At 37.9% G+C, this 18,790-nt stretch overlaps 1 protein-coding gene across 1 annotated transcript; it reads left to right on the top strand.

The window, feature by feature from the left end:
- The first annotated feature begins 10,232 nt into the window (after positions 1–10,232).
- LOC147489428 (putative HVA22-like protein g) lies at positions 10,233–15,396 on the top strand. The gene is made up of 7 exons (XM_086570693.1): positions 10,233–10,365; positions 10,444–10,512; positions 10,603–10,701; positions 14,122–14,178; positions 14,363–14,426; positions 14,522–14,734; positions 14,880–15,396. Exons 2-7 carry the CDS (start codon positions 10,481–10,483, stop codon positions 15,174–15,176), a joined length of 762 nt encoding a protein of 253 aa, XP_086426819.1. The 5' UTR covers positions 10,233–10,365; positions 10,444–10,480; the 3' UTR covers positions 15,177–15,396.
- The last annotated feature ends 3,394 nt before the right edge of the window (positions 15,397–18,790 follow it).

Below are 18,790 nucleotides of genomic sequence, written 5' to 3' on the forward strand. Positions count from 1 at the left end.
GTCCAACCACAGTCTACATTGACATCCTGGAAAGGCTTGCATACCAGCAAGAAAGTGTCAACAGCCTCACAGACTTTCAGCCCCCATCTGAAGAAGAGATCACTCAATCTTGGATGGGCCCATTTCTGCAATTTATCCTACATAGGGAACTCCCAGCAGAAGCAAAGAACGCTCGTGCTATAAAATTCTGAGCTCCCAAATACACCGTAATCAACGGACAATTGTTCCACAAATCCGCAGGTGGACCTCACTTAAGGTGCATAACTCCACATGAAGGTCAACTCATCTTTGACGAGATTCACAAAGGTGAATGTGGCAACCATGCAGGAGCAAAATCTCTGGCTCATAAAGCAATCGCTCAAGGGTATTATTGGCCAGGCATGCACATCGAGGAAAAGACATACGTTCTCAAATGCCACCAATGTCAAACATTTAGACACAACTATCTAAGTCCAGCACGAGAGTTGATCAACATAGCCAGCCCATGGCCCTTTCATATGTGGGGGCTAGACATCATGGGACCATTTATCCCACAAAAGAAAGCAGGACTCAAATACGTCCTAGCAGCCACAGATTACTTCACCAAATGGGTAGAAGCAATCCCACTAGTCCAAGTCAAAGAGGTCCACGTCATCAACTTCATATGGACCAATATCATCACAAGATTTGGTCTCTCCCACACCCTTGTCATGGACAACGGCACTCAATTTGCTAGCTCACAAGTCAAGGCATTTCTGCAAAAATGGCGAATCATTCAAGCATTTTCTACACCTAGATATGCACAAAGCAATGGTCAAGCAGAGGCTACCAACAAAGCAATCAAGGAAAATCTCGAAAAGAAGTTAGAGAGCAAGAAATGTCAATGGTTGGAACAACTCGAGAACATTCTATGGGCTTATAGCCAAAACCAGTACCAATGAATCTCCTTTCACACTTTGTTTTGGAACAGAGGCAGTCATACTATCAAAACTAACAATCACAACCACACGTTCTGACATCATCAAAACAGGTGATAGTGACACCATCTTGGCAAAAGAAGTCGATCTCCTAGAAGAGCGAAGGGAAGCAGCTACAATATCCCTAGCTCTGTACCACCAAAAAATCCAACCAAACTTAACCCAACATGGGAAGGCCCTTACATCGTTGACAAAGTCGTTGGAAATTGAGCTTACTGGATCAAAACACAACTCGGTGATACGCTTTCCCGACCTTGGAATACAGCTCTCCTTAAGCGATTTTATCAATAATTTTTTTTTCCAGATGTATCAGCCAAAATGAATAAAATTTCATCAACATTTCGAGCACAAATATCATCTTTTGCATTACATGAGTGTCAGGCATCTCGCACTACCCAACCCGACCTAGGACATCACGATGTCAGGTCGTACATCTAAGATGGAGTCAAGAACAACTCAACTACAGTTACCACGCAGTGGTAAATAATAAAATCAATCCAACCCAAGGTCCCACAAGAGGACCCTAAATCAACTTAACAACAACACATGGCCAGGGTTAAGCATGATTCAACTAAAAATTCCACGCAATTATCAGTCAAATTCAAACATATGGGACCCCCAAAAGGACCCACAGTCAACTTAAGGCCTTTGAACAGGGTTAATCTTGGCTCAACTGTAACTACCAATCAAAGGCTAGTTATCAGACAATCGGAGTTCCCCCAAAGGGAACAACCCAATCAAATGCACAAAAGGTGACCTAGGTGACAGCTACGGTCATTTCACCAGGTCGTACAGGACATTAGACGATCTACCATAGTACAACAAGTCATCAGGACTACCACTATGTAGTACAGGTCATCATACAACGAATAAAACAATAATAAAAGCAATCACAACCACGAAAAATTCAAAGACAACATCAAGGCAGAACAAGTAAATAATTTAAATACTTTACTACTTACAAAATTTGGTTAGATACTAGAGGCCCCCAGGTTATCCTGAGAAAACAACCTCAGCACCCCCATCATCAAAATTCAAAGTTATCAATATCAATTATTAGTATCAACCAAAGCAAGTGAGAAAACATAGTTCATCATCATTCAAACAAATCAATAGCAAAGAGAGAAAAGGCACAATCAAAGGACACGGGGAAGATTCTCCACATTCAAAGGCTCCAGTGGGCCAGCCTCTTCACCAACAGGGCCACCAGCTGAATCACCACTCACATTCACAACTTCTGTGGAGACCTCTTCAGTTGGCTGAGCATCTGGAGCAGTAGCAAGATCGGATGGTAGATCAGGTCGTCTACTAGCATTTGCAACAGTACTTTCCACAACTACTGATGCAGCCCCACTTTCAACCAACCTCTTGAGGGTTTTATACTTACATTCTAGCTCCAGGAAGTCGTCCACCATAACGTAAGTATCACCGCTCTCTACCAAGTCAACCAAATCGTTATATTCCTTCTGAGCCCTTTCAATAATAACCTGCGCATTCCTGCACTCACCAATCCAGTTCTGCACCTCCACCCGCGAAGCATCAAGAGACGGTTGCAACAATACCACCTTACCAGCAAGATCTCCGACCTGTGACCTCAACCCAGACATTTCAACTCACTCCACCTCTTGAACAGCGAGCAGTTTGTCATAAGCCTCCTTGGAAGCATCCAACTCTTTCTTGTATATGTCGGAGATAAGAGCTATCTCTTTCAGCTTCCTATACATAGCCAAGACCTAACAACAAACAAAGTAAATCACAAAGCAGTAAAAGTGGAAAACAAGACAGTACCCAGGTCGGAGAGGCACTTACAAAGCACAAGGAGCAATCCATGTCTTTAATGTTCATCCCTAGGTCCTTCCCAGTCTCCAACTGATGCATATCTCCATCCAGGGCAATGCTCTCCAGCAACCCTCCAACAACTAAATAGCTCTTGAAACTATAGTCCCCATTCTTCACAAACTTACTCAACCCACTCGTTGGGTCCTCATAGGTGACAAGCCTATCCAGAACGTCATCAACACTCTTGTCACGTGGGGACGAACTCCCCAATCCCTTCAACTTCTGGGCAACAGGCTCATTCTCACTAGCCTTTTTCTTGCCCTGGGTATCAACAACCCCCACATCAACAGCAAGTTCCTTCAGATCCATCCTCTTCAATGGAGTCCGACTTGCAGAAGAATGACCTCCACCAGTACTAGGTCGCTCATCAGATTCAGTTCGGGACTTCTTCACCCCCTCAGTTTCAACCACCTCAGAGTGCCTCTTTAGTTGAGGCCTTCGAACTGAGTGGGAGCATCACCACCACCAACAGCACTTCCACCACCATGACCAAAACGTTCACCATCACCTACTTCGGAGCGTTTGGATGCAGAATGTTCAGCATCACCCACTTCAGAGCGTTTGGATGCAAAACGACTATCAGCAGCTCCTCCAGCCGTCCTCACCGAAGTAGAACAGCTATCAACAGCCCCTCCAGCCATTCTCCCTCCAGAAACAGGTGCCTTCCTTTGCCTCTCCCTCTCCATCTCACCGTTCAAGCTAGAATCAGAGATGTCCAAAACAAGCTTACGAGCCCTCTTCTTTTGCTCCACCTTCTTCCGGTTGATCTTTTCCTATCCACACTTCTTAAAGTAGTGAGAAACCTCCACCAAGATAGCTCATTTTTCCTCCCAACTCAAACAAGCAAACTTCTCTACAACGTCAAGCTCAGGACGACCTCGAATGGAAACCTCTGCATGAAAGAACACAAAAACATCAGAACATACAAACATATCAAGTACAATACTTGCATACAACCTACAAAATAACTACCTACCAGCCCACTTTACAGAGCAGGTACTCAGCTCACACCTAGGGGGAGTGTAGTTACCCACAACCAACAAAGGCCTATGCCCCCACTCCTCATTACTCACCCCCCACAATTAAAGACGACTTCCCTTTTACAACCTACAAACTAAAATTCAATGCAACCGATCTCTTCACAGAGAAATACTCCAACACATCTTCTAAGCAGATATTATAACCTCGCTCATTCAACAAATCCAACACATGGAAAACCCTCTAACTATTCCCTATGAACTAACATGGGGATTTGTCACAATAGTTCAAAACCCCAACAGCAAGAAGGGAAAACGGCAACCTCATCCCAGCCTTCAACTGCCCATAACAAACCACCACTCCTCCATCCGAAGGGACATAGTCATTGTTATATAACATCCCCTCTCCACCAAGGTCGTATATGGCCAGGTCGGCATTCACCCAACCGAACTCCTCCTTCAAATCAACATAAAGCGACCTAGCCCCCACCTCCTCAGCCCTCGTCTCCACTGAAGAAGACGATGAAGCCCCATCTCCACTACAAACCCTAACTTCGATGTCATCTCTACTCAAAGTTCTCTCTCTCTACTGATCAACTTCAACCTCCCCACCTAAACTATCACTGGTAGCAGACATTACAAGTTCAAAAAAATAACAAAAGATCAAATTTTGCAAGATCAAAAAATGCACCTCATACCAAAGATGGGAAAAGTTTTTTTTTCTTTTCTCTCTTTCTTTCTTTCGCTCTACTCTTTCCTAGATTGACGAAATGAGAAAGTGGAACACCTTAACACGTCAAAACCCCTTAGCTGCCAAAACCTCAAGAGAACACAAAACATTTCGTGTTCCAACATAACATAATCATTACTCGCCCACAAATCGCAGCGATTTCAGGCCCACAAATTCAGCCCAATAGTTCCTACACATTTTTCAAAAGCCAATTAAGCCTACCAGTTGTCCAACACGTGTTTTAAAAAGGAAACTTTATTTTACCCTTCCTTTTTACATCACAACTATCCAAAGAACGGATCAAATAAAGAGGGTTGTGTAAGTACCCTCCGTTCTGCACTACAGTACACGTGTCCATACACCAAGTCATTCTCAATCAGCTTGTACCACTCTATCAAAGCGTACCAATGACCCGACCCTAGGTCGTCCTAAGAATCAGTTACAGCCATATATGTAAGCAAATTAACTAGCGCAATCTTGGAGCTCAGTCAACGCACCAATCAAGGAAACATTAACTTTGTAACATCCGAGTAATGGCAAATCATCAAGATAGCACACAAGGTGGATCTACACTTCATAACGGCCTGGAGCAAATAAGGAAAGTCAGCTCAAACATCTATAAGTAGAGAGAGATGAACTACGTAAGGCTTGATTCAAGTTCACCCCAAGAAATTTGATACGTAGGCAACTCTTATCCCAAGAAGAGTGCAGCCATTCCCTATCACACAAATCATCAGGTCGTTGTCCAGTAAACACCAAACATCTACAGGGGTGGTCTCACTCTTACAACAGACTTGCTTGGCTTGCAACTACATATTCTACTACACAACCCCGTATGACAACCTGCAAATCTTGCAAGATCAATATACACACCAATTCAAAAGGTGCACACCTTACTACCCCTAGCAAAATATATCTCATTAAGTTCTACAAACATTATGACAATGAAATCAAATAAAATACATGAATTGAAACATTAACCACTCTGACAACCTCCAATCACAGCAACTGCAAGTTAAAACTCAACTAATGAGTCAGTGTATAGTATAGGTTCTAAATATAATTAAACCCCCATTAGGGTTAGAGTTTAAAGTAGTGGTCCCACAATCACAGAAAGACTATCTTCATAGGCCGCTAGTCCATAGGTTTTGAGTATGGACCTATGGATTAAAAAACACATACGTGGCAATTAATCTAGTCTCTGCTTCTACTATGTTGGAGCCCATCTAATCAAACTCATGGTTTTTTAGTTAAATACATTTAAAAATAAAATATCTTCTAACAAAAACAATGAATTATAAGCCTAGACAAACAGTTTTTTGGATGCATTGGCATAGATGTCGTTTTCTCATGAAGTCTAATAAGTTTATATACTAGTGAAAACAACAACTCCAACTTGGCACCAAAAGCGGAACTGTAGGCTCAATTTAGTTCCTTGTCCTTGCCTGTGGAAAGGTTGTGTAAGGTATGACCACAACCTCATTACAATTTTAAAACAATGAAGTTTATTGTTTGCTCAAAATTTTAGACTAAAATCCTTTTAAATGAGATGGGAAGGGTAGTTATCGTGGTCTATTTGTAGTAGGAGTTCGGGTATCCTTCTAGTCACCCAATCAACTATTATTTGTTAACATCTATAATTACAAAAGAGTATTAAATTAGTAGGAGTTGGATTGTTCTTTCAGTTATGCCTTCAACAATCACCATAATATGCATATGGCCAACTACCCTGCATCTCTGCTACTTTACATTAATAGGACTTTATCGTAAACCTAAGTTGACCTTAGTTGTGTTATCTTAAAAAACAAAGAATAAATTATCATTAGAATCATAGTACATACGAACCGAAAAATAGAAAAGCAAGAGAGCATATGGAAACCTCGACTAAATAGGATAACCAATTTGAGAAGTAATCATCATTGAAGGATATGACTGTGAAAGATATAAATTACTAATATGTAACACATTTATGTCATGAATGGCATGCAAAATACTCGTACCTGAGCATCGGACACAATACACATGATCCAACATTTGCCTGATGAATTTCAAGGTCCCTACGGTTTCTCGATCATTAGAGTGACAGCCTACACACACTTAGTACTTTACTGGTAGAAGCTTGCAACAACTAAAACAATGGAGAGTTTTAACCTTGTGCACCAATGGATTATAGGTTTCAAATATATAACAAAAACCCATAATTGAAACCCAAGAATTTTTTACGAATAAACACTAAATAAAAATTTTGAAAAATTTGAAGTGAACTTATTGAAATAAAGAAGCCATATCTATACAATAATATGTATTATATGTATATACCTAAACCAATATTCACTTTCAAAGGGCATAAGCTGAAATGTAAGCAAAATGGGGTAAATTCATCAGGCAACAAAGCATTTGTGACATTCACATATATACTCAAAATAAGGTGGGAGAGAGATCATCACCAATAATACCTATTTTGACAATATCAGTGAGAACACACCTATAGAAGCATGCTCACAAACAGTAAACCAATGACACATAAAAGCATATCAGGTGTACATACAGTCCAGGGTGTCCTGGAAAGCCTTCTCATCTCTTTATCAACACCCCATAACAGACCAACTTATTATCCAAAAAAAAAAAAAAAACATACCAACTTCATTTTGGATCAAATAGCAAATCGAGAAAATGGGGAAACCACAACTTCTACCATTGCTCCCAATCAGTATGTATACCATTAAGCACATATAATTATGCTATTTCATCCCTATTTAATATAGAGTCTCAAATATAGTGCTAAATTTAAAAACGTGCCTGATTTTGAAATGAAATATTCTTCTAGATGACCAAACAACCAATTGGGCATTCAAAGTATATGTAGAATCATAAAAAAAAAAAACAAAAAAAAAAACAAAAGTACATATAAACAAAACCAAATACCAAGGTGGATTAATGGCCTTAAAAATATGAAGATTATATGTCTTTCACTTACCTACAACGCCTTTGGCAGTCTTGCAAATAAATCACACCATCGAAACCCTTGATTACTATATACAGAGTAGTATTTATTCTAAAAGACTCGTATGTCGTTGAGGAGCTATTGACCCTGTAAATGGAAGGCGTTGAGATGCAATGCAATCTTGTGAAACACTTTTATAAAAAGGCTCATAGTATTGAGAACAAAACAAATATGAAAATAAAGATTTAACAAATATATGAATAATCAAAGCTACGATCTAACCTGCCGATATAGAAATCCGACGAATGTAGATTTCAACATATAAAAAGAAAATGACAAACGGTGAATAGTTCCCAAGGTCATAATCACTTTGGTAAACTGAAATAAAGATAACGAACAATGAACAAAGTCTTCATCAATTAACTACCTAAGTTCTGGAATCAAAACGGTTTTAAACCAAGTTGGTGCTTATAAACCCATGAGTAAAACTCATTTGCTCTCCTTCAATCACTGGCTGGAGATGGAAAACTCATGCTAATCCAACCCTTATAGGATTTCAAACAAGAACTATTTCTGAGAAACAATATATGATTGCACATTATATTAATATACACTTGGAGACAAGAAACTGTCACACACACACATATTCACGAATGAGGTGACTAATTGATTTCACATATGCATAAGTGGAAGAAGAGTTACCAAAAGCAAGAAGAACTCATCTAATTCATGCAATAGTCAATCTTATCTTCCACCCAATAGAGAATACTTCTAACTCATAAGCACTAATTTAGTAAATGTTTGCATAGATACCGTCATGAAACTTCCTTATATCATATCCTTATTCTACATGGCATTTCTGTTTCATCAAAGCAATCCAGACCTTAATTTCAATGTTTAGAAAAAACACTAAAAAAAAAAATTAATAAATAATAAATAAAAATAATTAAGCAACTATAACTTAAAATGAGCAAGTAACACGCACATAACTTCATCACAAACAAATATGAGATCTATGAGAACAGATGAAATGGGATAAGATGTGCTTCAACTTAAATAAAGTACAATATGACAACAAAGTATATAGTCCTCCAATTCATCCACGCCAATGAAACATTAAAACTTATTGAGTCCATTGAGAAAAAAGATAAAAAAAAAAAAAATCTTAAAGTTAGTGGTTTAGTAACTATGCAAGGGTTTATAATAGACGTTTGGAATTTTTTCTCCTTGATAATGTGACTTTTCAAGCTAACACTACTATAAACTCATTCCCAATTCATGGGGTGGGTCCTAAAGTCCCAAATTAGTTGAATGTCACATTGTATATTCTCTGTTGGGTAGGTTGTGTTCGAACCGGTAGTATTTTTTTAAGCATTCTAAGTTGTGCGGTTGTTGACTGTTGTACTGCATACTATATAACAAAGAGATGCGCCATTCAAATGCAATGAGCACAACTAATCCACTATGCTTAGGGATGATACATAAAGCAAAGAATATAATACTATCGGGATGCACAGTTGATCATGCATCCTCTTCTCTATCATATATTGTTCCACAACAATTAATGCGCACATAAAGAACGAACCAACCTTTGGATATCAAGAAATTCAGCAAAATCCCATACATACTTAAACAAAATCGAAGAATGAAGAACACCCATTGACCAAAACATGCAAAAACCAAATTTCACAAAACTCAAAAGTCATTAACACTAACCTGATGAATATGGAATTGGTACAAACAGGACACTCGAGCAATTCATGAACGCCCGTACGTAGCAGGAGGAATAGTTGTTGTTGGTGTTGAAGCAGTATTAAGATGTTGTGAAAAAAGAAGAAAACCGATGATTGCAACGATGAGATAAAGATGGGAAGAAACCTTTGTTTGTTAATTTTGGGACTTTTCAGTTTTCGGCAATGGAGAGATTCGGGAGAAAACAGCACACATGTTAGCGAGATTTCTGATTCTAATAGTAAAGAAAGCCTTGGAGAAGAATGATCTTGGCCAATTGAAGAGTGGGTTCAATGTTTTAATGGTGTTGCAGACGTTGAGAGTGAATGAGGGGAGATTTGAAAAAGAGAAAGGGCGCATAAAAACAGAAAAGACGTCTGATTTCCTAGCAATTAAATTTGGTATAAATGGTAATAAATTCGGTATTAATGTGAAGGCCTAACTTGCGAACAATTGAATAGTGACGTGTAGTTGATTTTCGACTTGAAATTACACAAACGCCATTAAGGGTGTAAACGATAGTAAAATTTGAAATGACGAAGTAGTCCTTTTCAAAGGCAATGAATAATTTGTTTGAATATTTTATCAAGGGTATTTAGTCGTAGAAAAAAGAATGGTCCAATTTAAATGTCTAAGTTAATTATGGTGTACTATATTAATAGAGATTTACTAATATAATATCACAGATTTTTTATTTCTGAATTTTTGCAACACCACATAATTGTCGTATTGCGAATTTTTGACCGTACTATTTTTTTAGTCACCCAATAATTCTTGAATTAAGAATTATTCCAGTACCATATTTTTCCCGTATCCTTAATTGCTAACAAGGTAGACACACACACACATAGTATTTGGTCATAAAAAATTCAAAAAAAGGGTAATATATATTCAGTAATCCATAGAGCACATGATCTCACCCTTTTAAAATGACAAAAGCAATCTTAACCGTCACATAGTAAATCACGTCCACCGAATCTCACTTTTTCACATCCAATTACGTGAAAAAAATAACTGGAAAGCGTACGTGTCAAGAAACCTTCTTCTCTCTCTATCTGACTTTGTTCTTCAACTTCCCCCTATAAAACTTTTCTTTGTTAACTTCTTCTCTCCTTCTTGGGTCTCAAGTTTCTTCAAAATTCCCCTCCTCTTCTTTTCTGCACAACCAAGAGACCCTCATCATCCAAGGTAAAGTTTTTGCCACATTCAAACATGCATGATTATTCCGTTTTGTTTTTGTTGTGGGACAAAATGTTTTATTTGCAGGAGTTTTTTGGTGGAGATTGATGCAAACAAGGACAAAATGTTGGGGGACTTTGTTATTAGATCACTTGTGTATGTCACCATTTTATTATTATTTTTTTCACTTGACATTTATTCTTTGTTTGGATTGAGATTTTAAGAGACGTGGATTTTGAATTGTAGGATGGTTCTTGGATACGCGTATCCGGCGTTCGAGTGTTACAAGACGGTGGAGAAGAACAGAGTTGAGATTGAACAATTTCGGTTTTGGTGCCAATATTGGTAATTGACTTGCTTATTGAATACATTGCCTATTTTCTGGTCGACTACTTCAAATGTTTTTGATACGTAACTTTAGTTGTATGCGTGGCAAAAGGATTTGAGTATTCTCGTCATGAAGGAGACTTGATTCTTTCAAACTTTGAAATAGTAAATAATATTATAAACAACTAAACAAAGTAGTGCTATTGAATTGAGAATCTTAGGCCTAGCATTTTGTTTTCTTTTTTGGGGCGAGAAAGCAATCGGTTTTTTGTATTGTACACTCATATGCATTATTAGGCCTTTCAAAAACAATAATCCTTGTGGAAGTAGGCAAAAACTTCCCTCCCTACCCACTATTATAAATTTTACCATGGTTTTATTTTCTTGTACAATGAAGTTGATTGAGTTTGTCTATTTAGTTATGGGGTGATGCAACGTCAATCTATGCCACCCTGTTGGTCTCCCCATAGACATGCATATATCTCACTGTCCTATCGATTCTGCAATTGATCCCAAATATCATGTATAATGTTGCAACTGTGCTATGGGATAAACTTTCTTTCTTAATAACTTGAATAGTTTTAAGAAAGTCTGATGCAACGTTAAATATTGTTGGATCTTTGATTCAAACGTACTGATTCTTATTCCTTTCTGGATTCTAAGTAGTACGTTCTACTTGCATTACCGAGTTATGGTCTCCTCGACCTGTGTAGAAACAGAGACCAAGGGTTGCCTACATGGCTACATGGTCTCCAACAAGTCAACAACACCTTCATTTCGTGCACCACACCACTACCCCTTTTAAGGCCGCCATCTGAATTGGCTATTAACCAATCCAGTTCAGGTGGTATCCACCAAATCAACTTGGCATTGAATTGTCTGCCTTGAGCAAATACAACAGTAATACCAATGGTTGGACTAGTTCTATATTTCTTTGTGCAGTGTGTCTTTCATTTTCTGAATTCTGCATAATTTCTAAATTCTTATATAGCTCTTAGTTTACTCTACTGTATAGTAGTTCTTTAGTCTTGAGTTTGTGCTTAAACCTTTTGTTTTAGGCCTATACTAGCATTTAGAAATAGTTATCTTCAAAAGTTTGAATTGTTGGGAGAGATGGAAAATGCTAAGCAGGCACATTTCTTGCAGTTCCTTAATTAGATGTGTGTGGATTGCTAGCCTAACATAACTACATAAGGCAGCATGTTCCTAACAACACTCCGCAGGAGGCACAGGCCTCACAAATATATATATATATGCACCAAAATTAAGTTGCCAATCACTTATTCATTGTGATCTTTACTTTAATTAGTTGGTTTTTCATCTTGGAGGACAATTATTGCCATTTCATGTCAAGGAAAAGGAATGCAGGAAGGAAGGAATCAAGGAAATAACTCCACGTTGTTAGCCTCTTGAGATAGCACTGTCATGTTTCATACATGTATTTTTCAGTTAAAGGAGACATCATCAGTTTTGCTGCTTTGATGATCACCTTTTTAAGACCATTATATGCAGTGGTCCTAGCACTCCATCCCTATGCACACGCCCATCGAACAAGCAGTCTCTATAAACCCCAGAGCTAGTAGTCTTCGTTGTGGTTCTTATATGGAAATGCATGGTTGTCATTTGGAACATGATATATACAAATTCAATTTACTTATATTGTCTTTTATTCTATATGTTACATGGTATCAAGCCATATTAATTTTAATAACAATACTTGTCAGATACGTGTTCGTGTTGGACATGATAGACGCACATATTTTTATGTGAGGTGTACCTAATTGTTAGGTACTTCGCTGTGTCGGATACGAATTCGTATCCGTGTCGGATATATGAACACACGGTACCCGAGTCAATGCAACTTAGCTATTATTTAGATGTCGATAGCATGTTCGGATTTCAAATTGGGAACCAACGTTTGACTTTTATGGGCCTATTTTGTGTTTTCATCTGAAAGAATTCTTCTAAAGTCTGCAGATATGCAATGAACTAAATTCTGGGCTCTAAAGGTTTATGTGTCTGCCAAAGGACCCTGTACAAATCAGAAGTCCGGTCTTTTTTGCTTTATTTACCAATTTTAATTTGCATCTCGTCTCTTTCTTTCCTTCTTCAAGGTAGTCCCAATCGCCATATAAACTTCCAGTGACTTTTCGCCCTGCTTGATTGAACTGCCCGTTACTTTTTCATGCAGTCATTTGTTTGCCATCAATTCATACACTAAAGGGATACCTTTGTCTAGGAGTGAAAAGTTTTTTATTCTGTTACTGGTGCCCTTGTGGTGATTATGTTGAAAGCCTTCGTCCTGACAATCACACAATTCATTATTGAAATTGTGGTCTACAAGGATTTTGGTAGCTGCACTCTTTAACCAGGGCTAACTGCAGTTCAAAATGACCATTTCTTATGTTAAACCAATTATTTGATGCCTAGTCATCTTCCAACGTTTCTACCCCAACACTTGAATATTCAGTGCCGCTACACTGACAGATAGAATTGACATATTTATCCGACACAGTGACATACATGTCATGTATCATCGTGTAAGAAGATGACACGTCATATATCATGATGATATGTGTAAGTATCATCATGATATATGACATGTGTCATCCTCTTACACGATGATACATGACAATATGACATGTATGTCACTGTGTCGGATAAATGTGTCAATTTTTTATGTCAGTGCCCCGACTTGAATGTATTTCTTGTCCTCTAATGTGGACGCTCAGAATAGACTCGTTGACAATTGGATACAAAATAAGCTAGTAAAGATAGAAACAAGATCTGTAAATGCTTGTCAATTCATTTATACTGGTGGATAAATGTTGATACAACCCTTTAAATTTGATGTAGCTATCAAGATCCTAGGTAAAACTTTTGAGAATCTATCTGGTACAATATCTAAAGGTTTCACTCCAAATGGAAAATAACATCTTTTTTATCCTGAGGTTGAAACCTGAGTACAATTTTATAGTAGACGTGATAAATGCAATATTAGTTTCTTGATAATAACTGACATAATTCAGTATGCAGCGATGGTCATCACCCTTATCTGCCGTTATAGTGCATGGTTGATCTCAACCTAATGTCAAACACAAACCATTAGGCTTTTTTCGTCTCCTTTTGCCTACTACAGAGATTTCTCGATCTGTTGGGTTAACTAGTATTAGGGTCTCCCGAACACTCAATCCAAGTTGACTGTGTGTTTGGAGGGAGACCCTAATTTCCCATCTAGTGGAACCTTCTCTGCTTTCTGTTCTAATCTCTGCCCTCTTCTTCTCCCTCTTTACATGTTAAATTATATTTTATTAGCATATCAAGATGCATAACTTTTTCATTTCTCTCTCACACTTTTGCATGATTATTAGCTAGTTGTACACATGAAATGTATATTATATTATGTGGCGCTAAATATTTCCTTTAATTTGTTTGCAGGATAATTATTGCGGCACTGACTATTTTAGAGAGGTTCGGAGACATTTTTGTTTCATGGTAAACCATCTCTACATGATTTCCCCCCCCCTTTTTTCAGATTCAATCAAGATACTCTGACTGTTTTTGAATTCTCAAACACAAACTATTTAGTTCGAAGTATGTTTCCAAAAAGTACATTGAGCAATAGTATGTTGTATACACTCCAAGTCGTTGCTAATAGACTTTTTATAATCTTTTATAGGTTGCCTCTGTATGGTGAGTTGAAGCTGTGCTTTATTGTCTACTTGTGGTCACCTAAGACTAAGGTAATTGATTTCCAGTTCTAATTTGGCAACGCCACAATATTTGCACGTCTATGTTAAGCGTCCTCATGCTATGTCTTTTGACCGAGTATATATAGGGAACTAGCTATGTGTACGAGACCTTCTTACGCCCATACATTTCGAGGTATGAGACAGACATAGATCGAAACTTGATGGAGTATAAGGCAATAGCCTTGGATTGGGCTATGTTCTCTTGGCATTATTGTGTTGCTAACGGGCAATCCACATTTTACCGAATACTGGAATATTTAGCTGCTCAATCTTCAAGGAATGGAAAAACCACAACACAGGTATCAATTTTAAGTCATTCATACGAGTGTCAGTTCTTCACTCACTTTAAATCATCCTATTGAAAGGAAAGGGACGGATAAATGTCATACTATAAGAACACTCAGCAACTAACCAGTAACCGTGTCTTGTGAACTTACCTTGCAGAAGTCTAATCCGCAATATACAACAGGACCATCTCTAAATGCGAAATCTTCCATTCATCGCCAGCCAGATAAGCAGAAGCCACAGCCAGATAAGAATCGTCGCCCTTCGTCTCATTTTATGGTGTCACAAACAGAAAAACTGGATATTGTACAAAAACACCTGCCCTACCAAACTCTATCATTGCAAACAAGTGAAACCACAGCCAACATGGGTCACACCGAAGAGCTTCAGACAACTGATCCAGAGTCTCCTATGGCTGAAACAACTCGCTCGTTCCGAATTAGACTACGGCGATAACATCCACACCAATGAGAATAAATCAGATAACAGTTTGATTCAATGATTTGTACTTTGTATATATATTCACTAAAAAGTAGTTAGTAATTCTTTATCACACACCTTCTATTGCACATTTGCACATAACAGAACGGACTTAAAAAAGCAGAAGAATATGAAGGACTTGTATATAATTTTAATACAAACCATTGCAATTCATCAATTCCTCTGACTCTACATATACCTTTTGTTATTAATAAGAACCCGAATAGCTCCAAGAATCAGATCAAAAGCTCGTGTAATAGTCGGTATAACACGCTGACAAATGAATTCATAACAAGCATTGATCGGATTTCTGAGATACCAAGTGGAAAATCTCCCCCACATACGGCGAAAAGAGTGTCGATTAGCAGAACCAGGTGACGCGGACATCGGTTGTAAATAAGCCCAGGCAGCTTGTTTTACGAGATGATTGCGTATGGGAATTTCGTAAATAGATTGAGTAGATGCACCAGTTGGAGATTGAACAGCTGATAACGATGGTAAGATTTCTTTTAAGGATGTGTAAGCAGTTGGTTTTAAGGAAAGGAGTTCTAGATCAACTGTAGGGAATGAAGATGTGTCACTGTTTGGGAAACTTGAGCTTTGTTGTTTCAAGTTGGGGATGTGAAGGTCTTTTGGTAGTAAAGGTGAAGTCATTGAGTTTCTTCTTCTAAGTGAGTTCATAGTGATAGTAGTAGTGGCCATTGATATATGGCAAAAAAAATACGTTAACAACTTTAGAGAGTTTGTTAAGGGGTCAGGAGGAGACGGATGTTGGGTTTCTGCAGAAAACAAAGTTATTGGTTTCTGATCTTGTATTTAGCTCCATGAGAATGAAACAGTTGTGCAGAACTCTTTTCTTGAATGACGTTCTTCCTTCTTTCTTTGTGTGGTTTTGTTTTGGTGTGTTCAATTATTGTAGTGGCGAGCGTCGTAGTCAAATACTCAAAATGTGAAAAATAATGCGGATTTATGCAAGGATTATATAATGTGCAACCTGTGTCGGATAGCTGCAAAATATCGGTATATCTGCTGAAATCACAGAAACCCGCATGATTCTTTGGAGTGTCGGTATTGGTATACCCATATTCTGCTACGATTCCAAGGTTCAGCAGTTAATCAGCTTCGATATTTTGAATTTTGCTTTGTCACGTTTTACATTACATACTGATTTTTAGATTGTTGGTATCTTGGCATTTCGAATTTATCATCTGCCAAAGGACATTTTGTCTGAAAACATTTAGAGTAGGCAATTTATAATCTGCATTCAGATTTTAAACTATGGTCAGACTACGTGTGCTACAATTTACAAAGTGACAATGTTTTCTACTTTTCTTCTGGTCCAAAAACCACGTGATAGGGAATCTACACTTGTCTAGTTGTTTTTCCTCGTCCAGGCGTTTGTGTATACTGTATATATGCCTACATGGTAACATGGCCCTCCCAAACTCATTGTTGTTTTAAAGTCACAAGATCACCGCACGCACCTAATGTCTTCCAATTTTGAACAACTTTGCCGTTACTCCACCTAATGACTTTAAAATCTATAACAACTTAACCATTAGACTTAATTGCTACAAATCACAATCACAAGTTCACAACTACTACTCCAACTTCCACTCAAGAGTAATATACTATTCTATTATACACCAGTGATTCATTGTTGCAATCTCCTTGGGAGTTTATCAGGAAATCAAATGTCAAATGCTAATGATAAAAATTGTGTTCGTTACTTGTTTTGCAGTGCTTACTCCATCAAGGAACTACTATGAATCATGGAAACCAGTGGAAGGAGGACACGTGATGAGATTAGTGGTGGGAATGGACTACACACGTGGATTTAAAAAAAGGAATCATCGAGACGACCACATCAGCTCGTCACCCACGCCCACTTGTGTATGTTTGTGTGTAATAATTGGGATCTCTTCCTTTTTGAGGGGCTCAAAACAGCCAAAAGAATGTTCCGCAACATTTCCATGCAATTGCACAATGAGAACCATGACAATTTAAGTTATGCCCCACCAATTGGGTCTCAACTCTATCCTCCCAAATCCAAATCCAATGGTGTGCCAAAACACTAAATATCACAGAAATTCTGATCTAATCGTGCGATAAAATGCTAATTCCCCAATGCTATAGATATAAATTTACCTATCTATAGCACCAGTTTTAATGAGATAGCGTCAAGTCTACACGCCAGTATGAATGGCGGGTAGAATAAATCTAAGTTATATGCCACACTGTGTGACAGCTAGATTTTTTAATTTTTTTTTTAATTTTTTCCCACACCTTTGACAATGGTACCTAGAGAGTCAAAAAAAAAAACCATAAATATTGGCCGCTATAAAAAAAATCATTGCCTTTGAAAACGCTAACCCACTAACTCTATACACTACACGGGCGCACCAAACTATTGAACTTAGTCTAAAGCATTTGATATCCATTAGTCCATTACCTTTCTTGTGTACATTTGACACAGCAAGTACTGCAAATTTGTGAAAATCTAAAACTAGCGGAATGCTAGTGTGTGGTTACGTGATCTTTTCCTGTGATTCGCATAGTGAGTCACTTGTTACGATCCATTGAAAAACACATGAATAGTCACAATTTTAACTAAAACTTGCGTTAAGTCCATTTCCATTTATCAATGTAAACGTGTATGAAAATCAGTAGGTATAAACCACTTTAGCAATAAGAAATTAAAAGAGGGGATGATGGACTTCAAAAAATTAGAGATAAATTATGGTTGACTAGGCCTTAGGGGAAAGAAGAAAAAATGGGGAAAAAAAATAGCATACACAAAACAGTACGGACGTACGGGCCTTGGTTGGGCATTTTCCTTGTCTGCACTGGTACAACTCAACACAAATCAAATATATATTCCTAAACGCCGATTTTGACCTGGTATTCACTACAGTCCAATAGAGAATTCATTTTCTTATTTATTTTCAATCAAAGCTCTTGATTTTTTTATACTTGTATATAACGATTCAACTCCCTTTTTATAGACTTCTCTTTGGTGGTTTTACATGGAAAGATCCAAAAAAATGACTCACGTTTAATTTGGTACAGACACCATAGTTGTCCATTGCGACTGCCACTATTAAAGATGGCTACATCAAATAATTCCAAGATTATTACCTCATTGAAATTACTATTAACTGTGAAAGAGAAACAGCTGAAAGCATTCCTCCTTATAATGTTTGGCGCTTCTTTTTAGTGGGCAGGTGATGAATCACGAGAAATTGGAACCAATAATAAGATTGTTTTAATCCCAGTAGAGAACCAAGAAAGCAATAGTGTATTTCTTCAAAAGTTTGAATTCACCAATTTGTCTTGCTCTAATTTCAACGGGAATATATTATCTTTTTCAAACCGTTAAGTTGATATCGCATTGGTGGCCGTGGCCGTGGCTAGTCCTCCCTTCTCCCAGGCTCCCAGCCTGGGCACCACAATAAAGACCCCTTGGGTTGGGCTTTGTTTTGGTCGATCCAATTCCAAAATTAAAAAGCCCAATCATTTACTCTTGAATCGATTCTTATTTCTTAATCCCAGACAAATACCCACAATTCCGAATGATTTCCAGATCACTG

Source organism: Coptis chinensis, chromosome 7 (genome assembly GCF_015680905.1).
Source record: "Coptis chinensis isolate HL-2020 chromosome 7, ASM1568090v1, whole genome shotgun sequence".
NCBI classification, from domain to species: domain Eukaryota; kingdom Viridiplantae; phylum Streptophyta; class Magnoliopsida; order Ranunculales; family Ranunculaceae; genus Coptis; species Coptis chinensis.

Bases quoted from the DNA above. Each gene is read 5' to 3' on its own strand.
- LOC147489428 (XM_086570693.1), top strand. From the start codon at position 10,481: ATGTTGGGGGACTTTGTTATTAGATCACTTGT. The intron at 14,179-14,362 runs GTAAACCATCTC...AATCTTTTATAG, and splicing joins GGAGACATTTTTGTTTCATG to GTTGCCTCTGTATGGTGAGT. The intron at 14,427-14,521 runs GTAATTGATTTC...GAGTATATATAG, and splicing joins TGTGGTCACCTAAGACTAAG to GGAACTAGCTATGTGTACGA.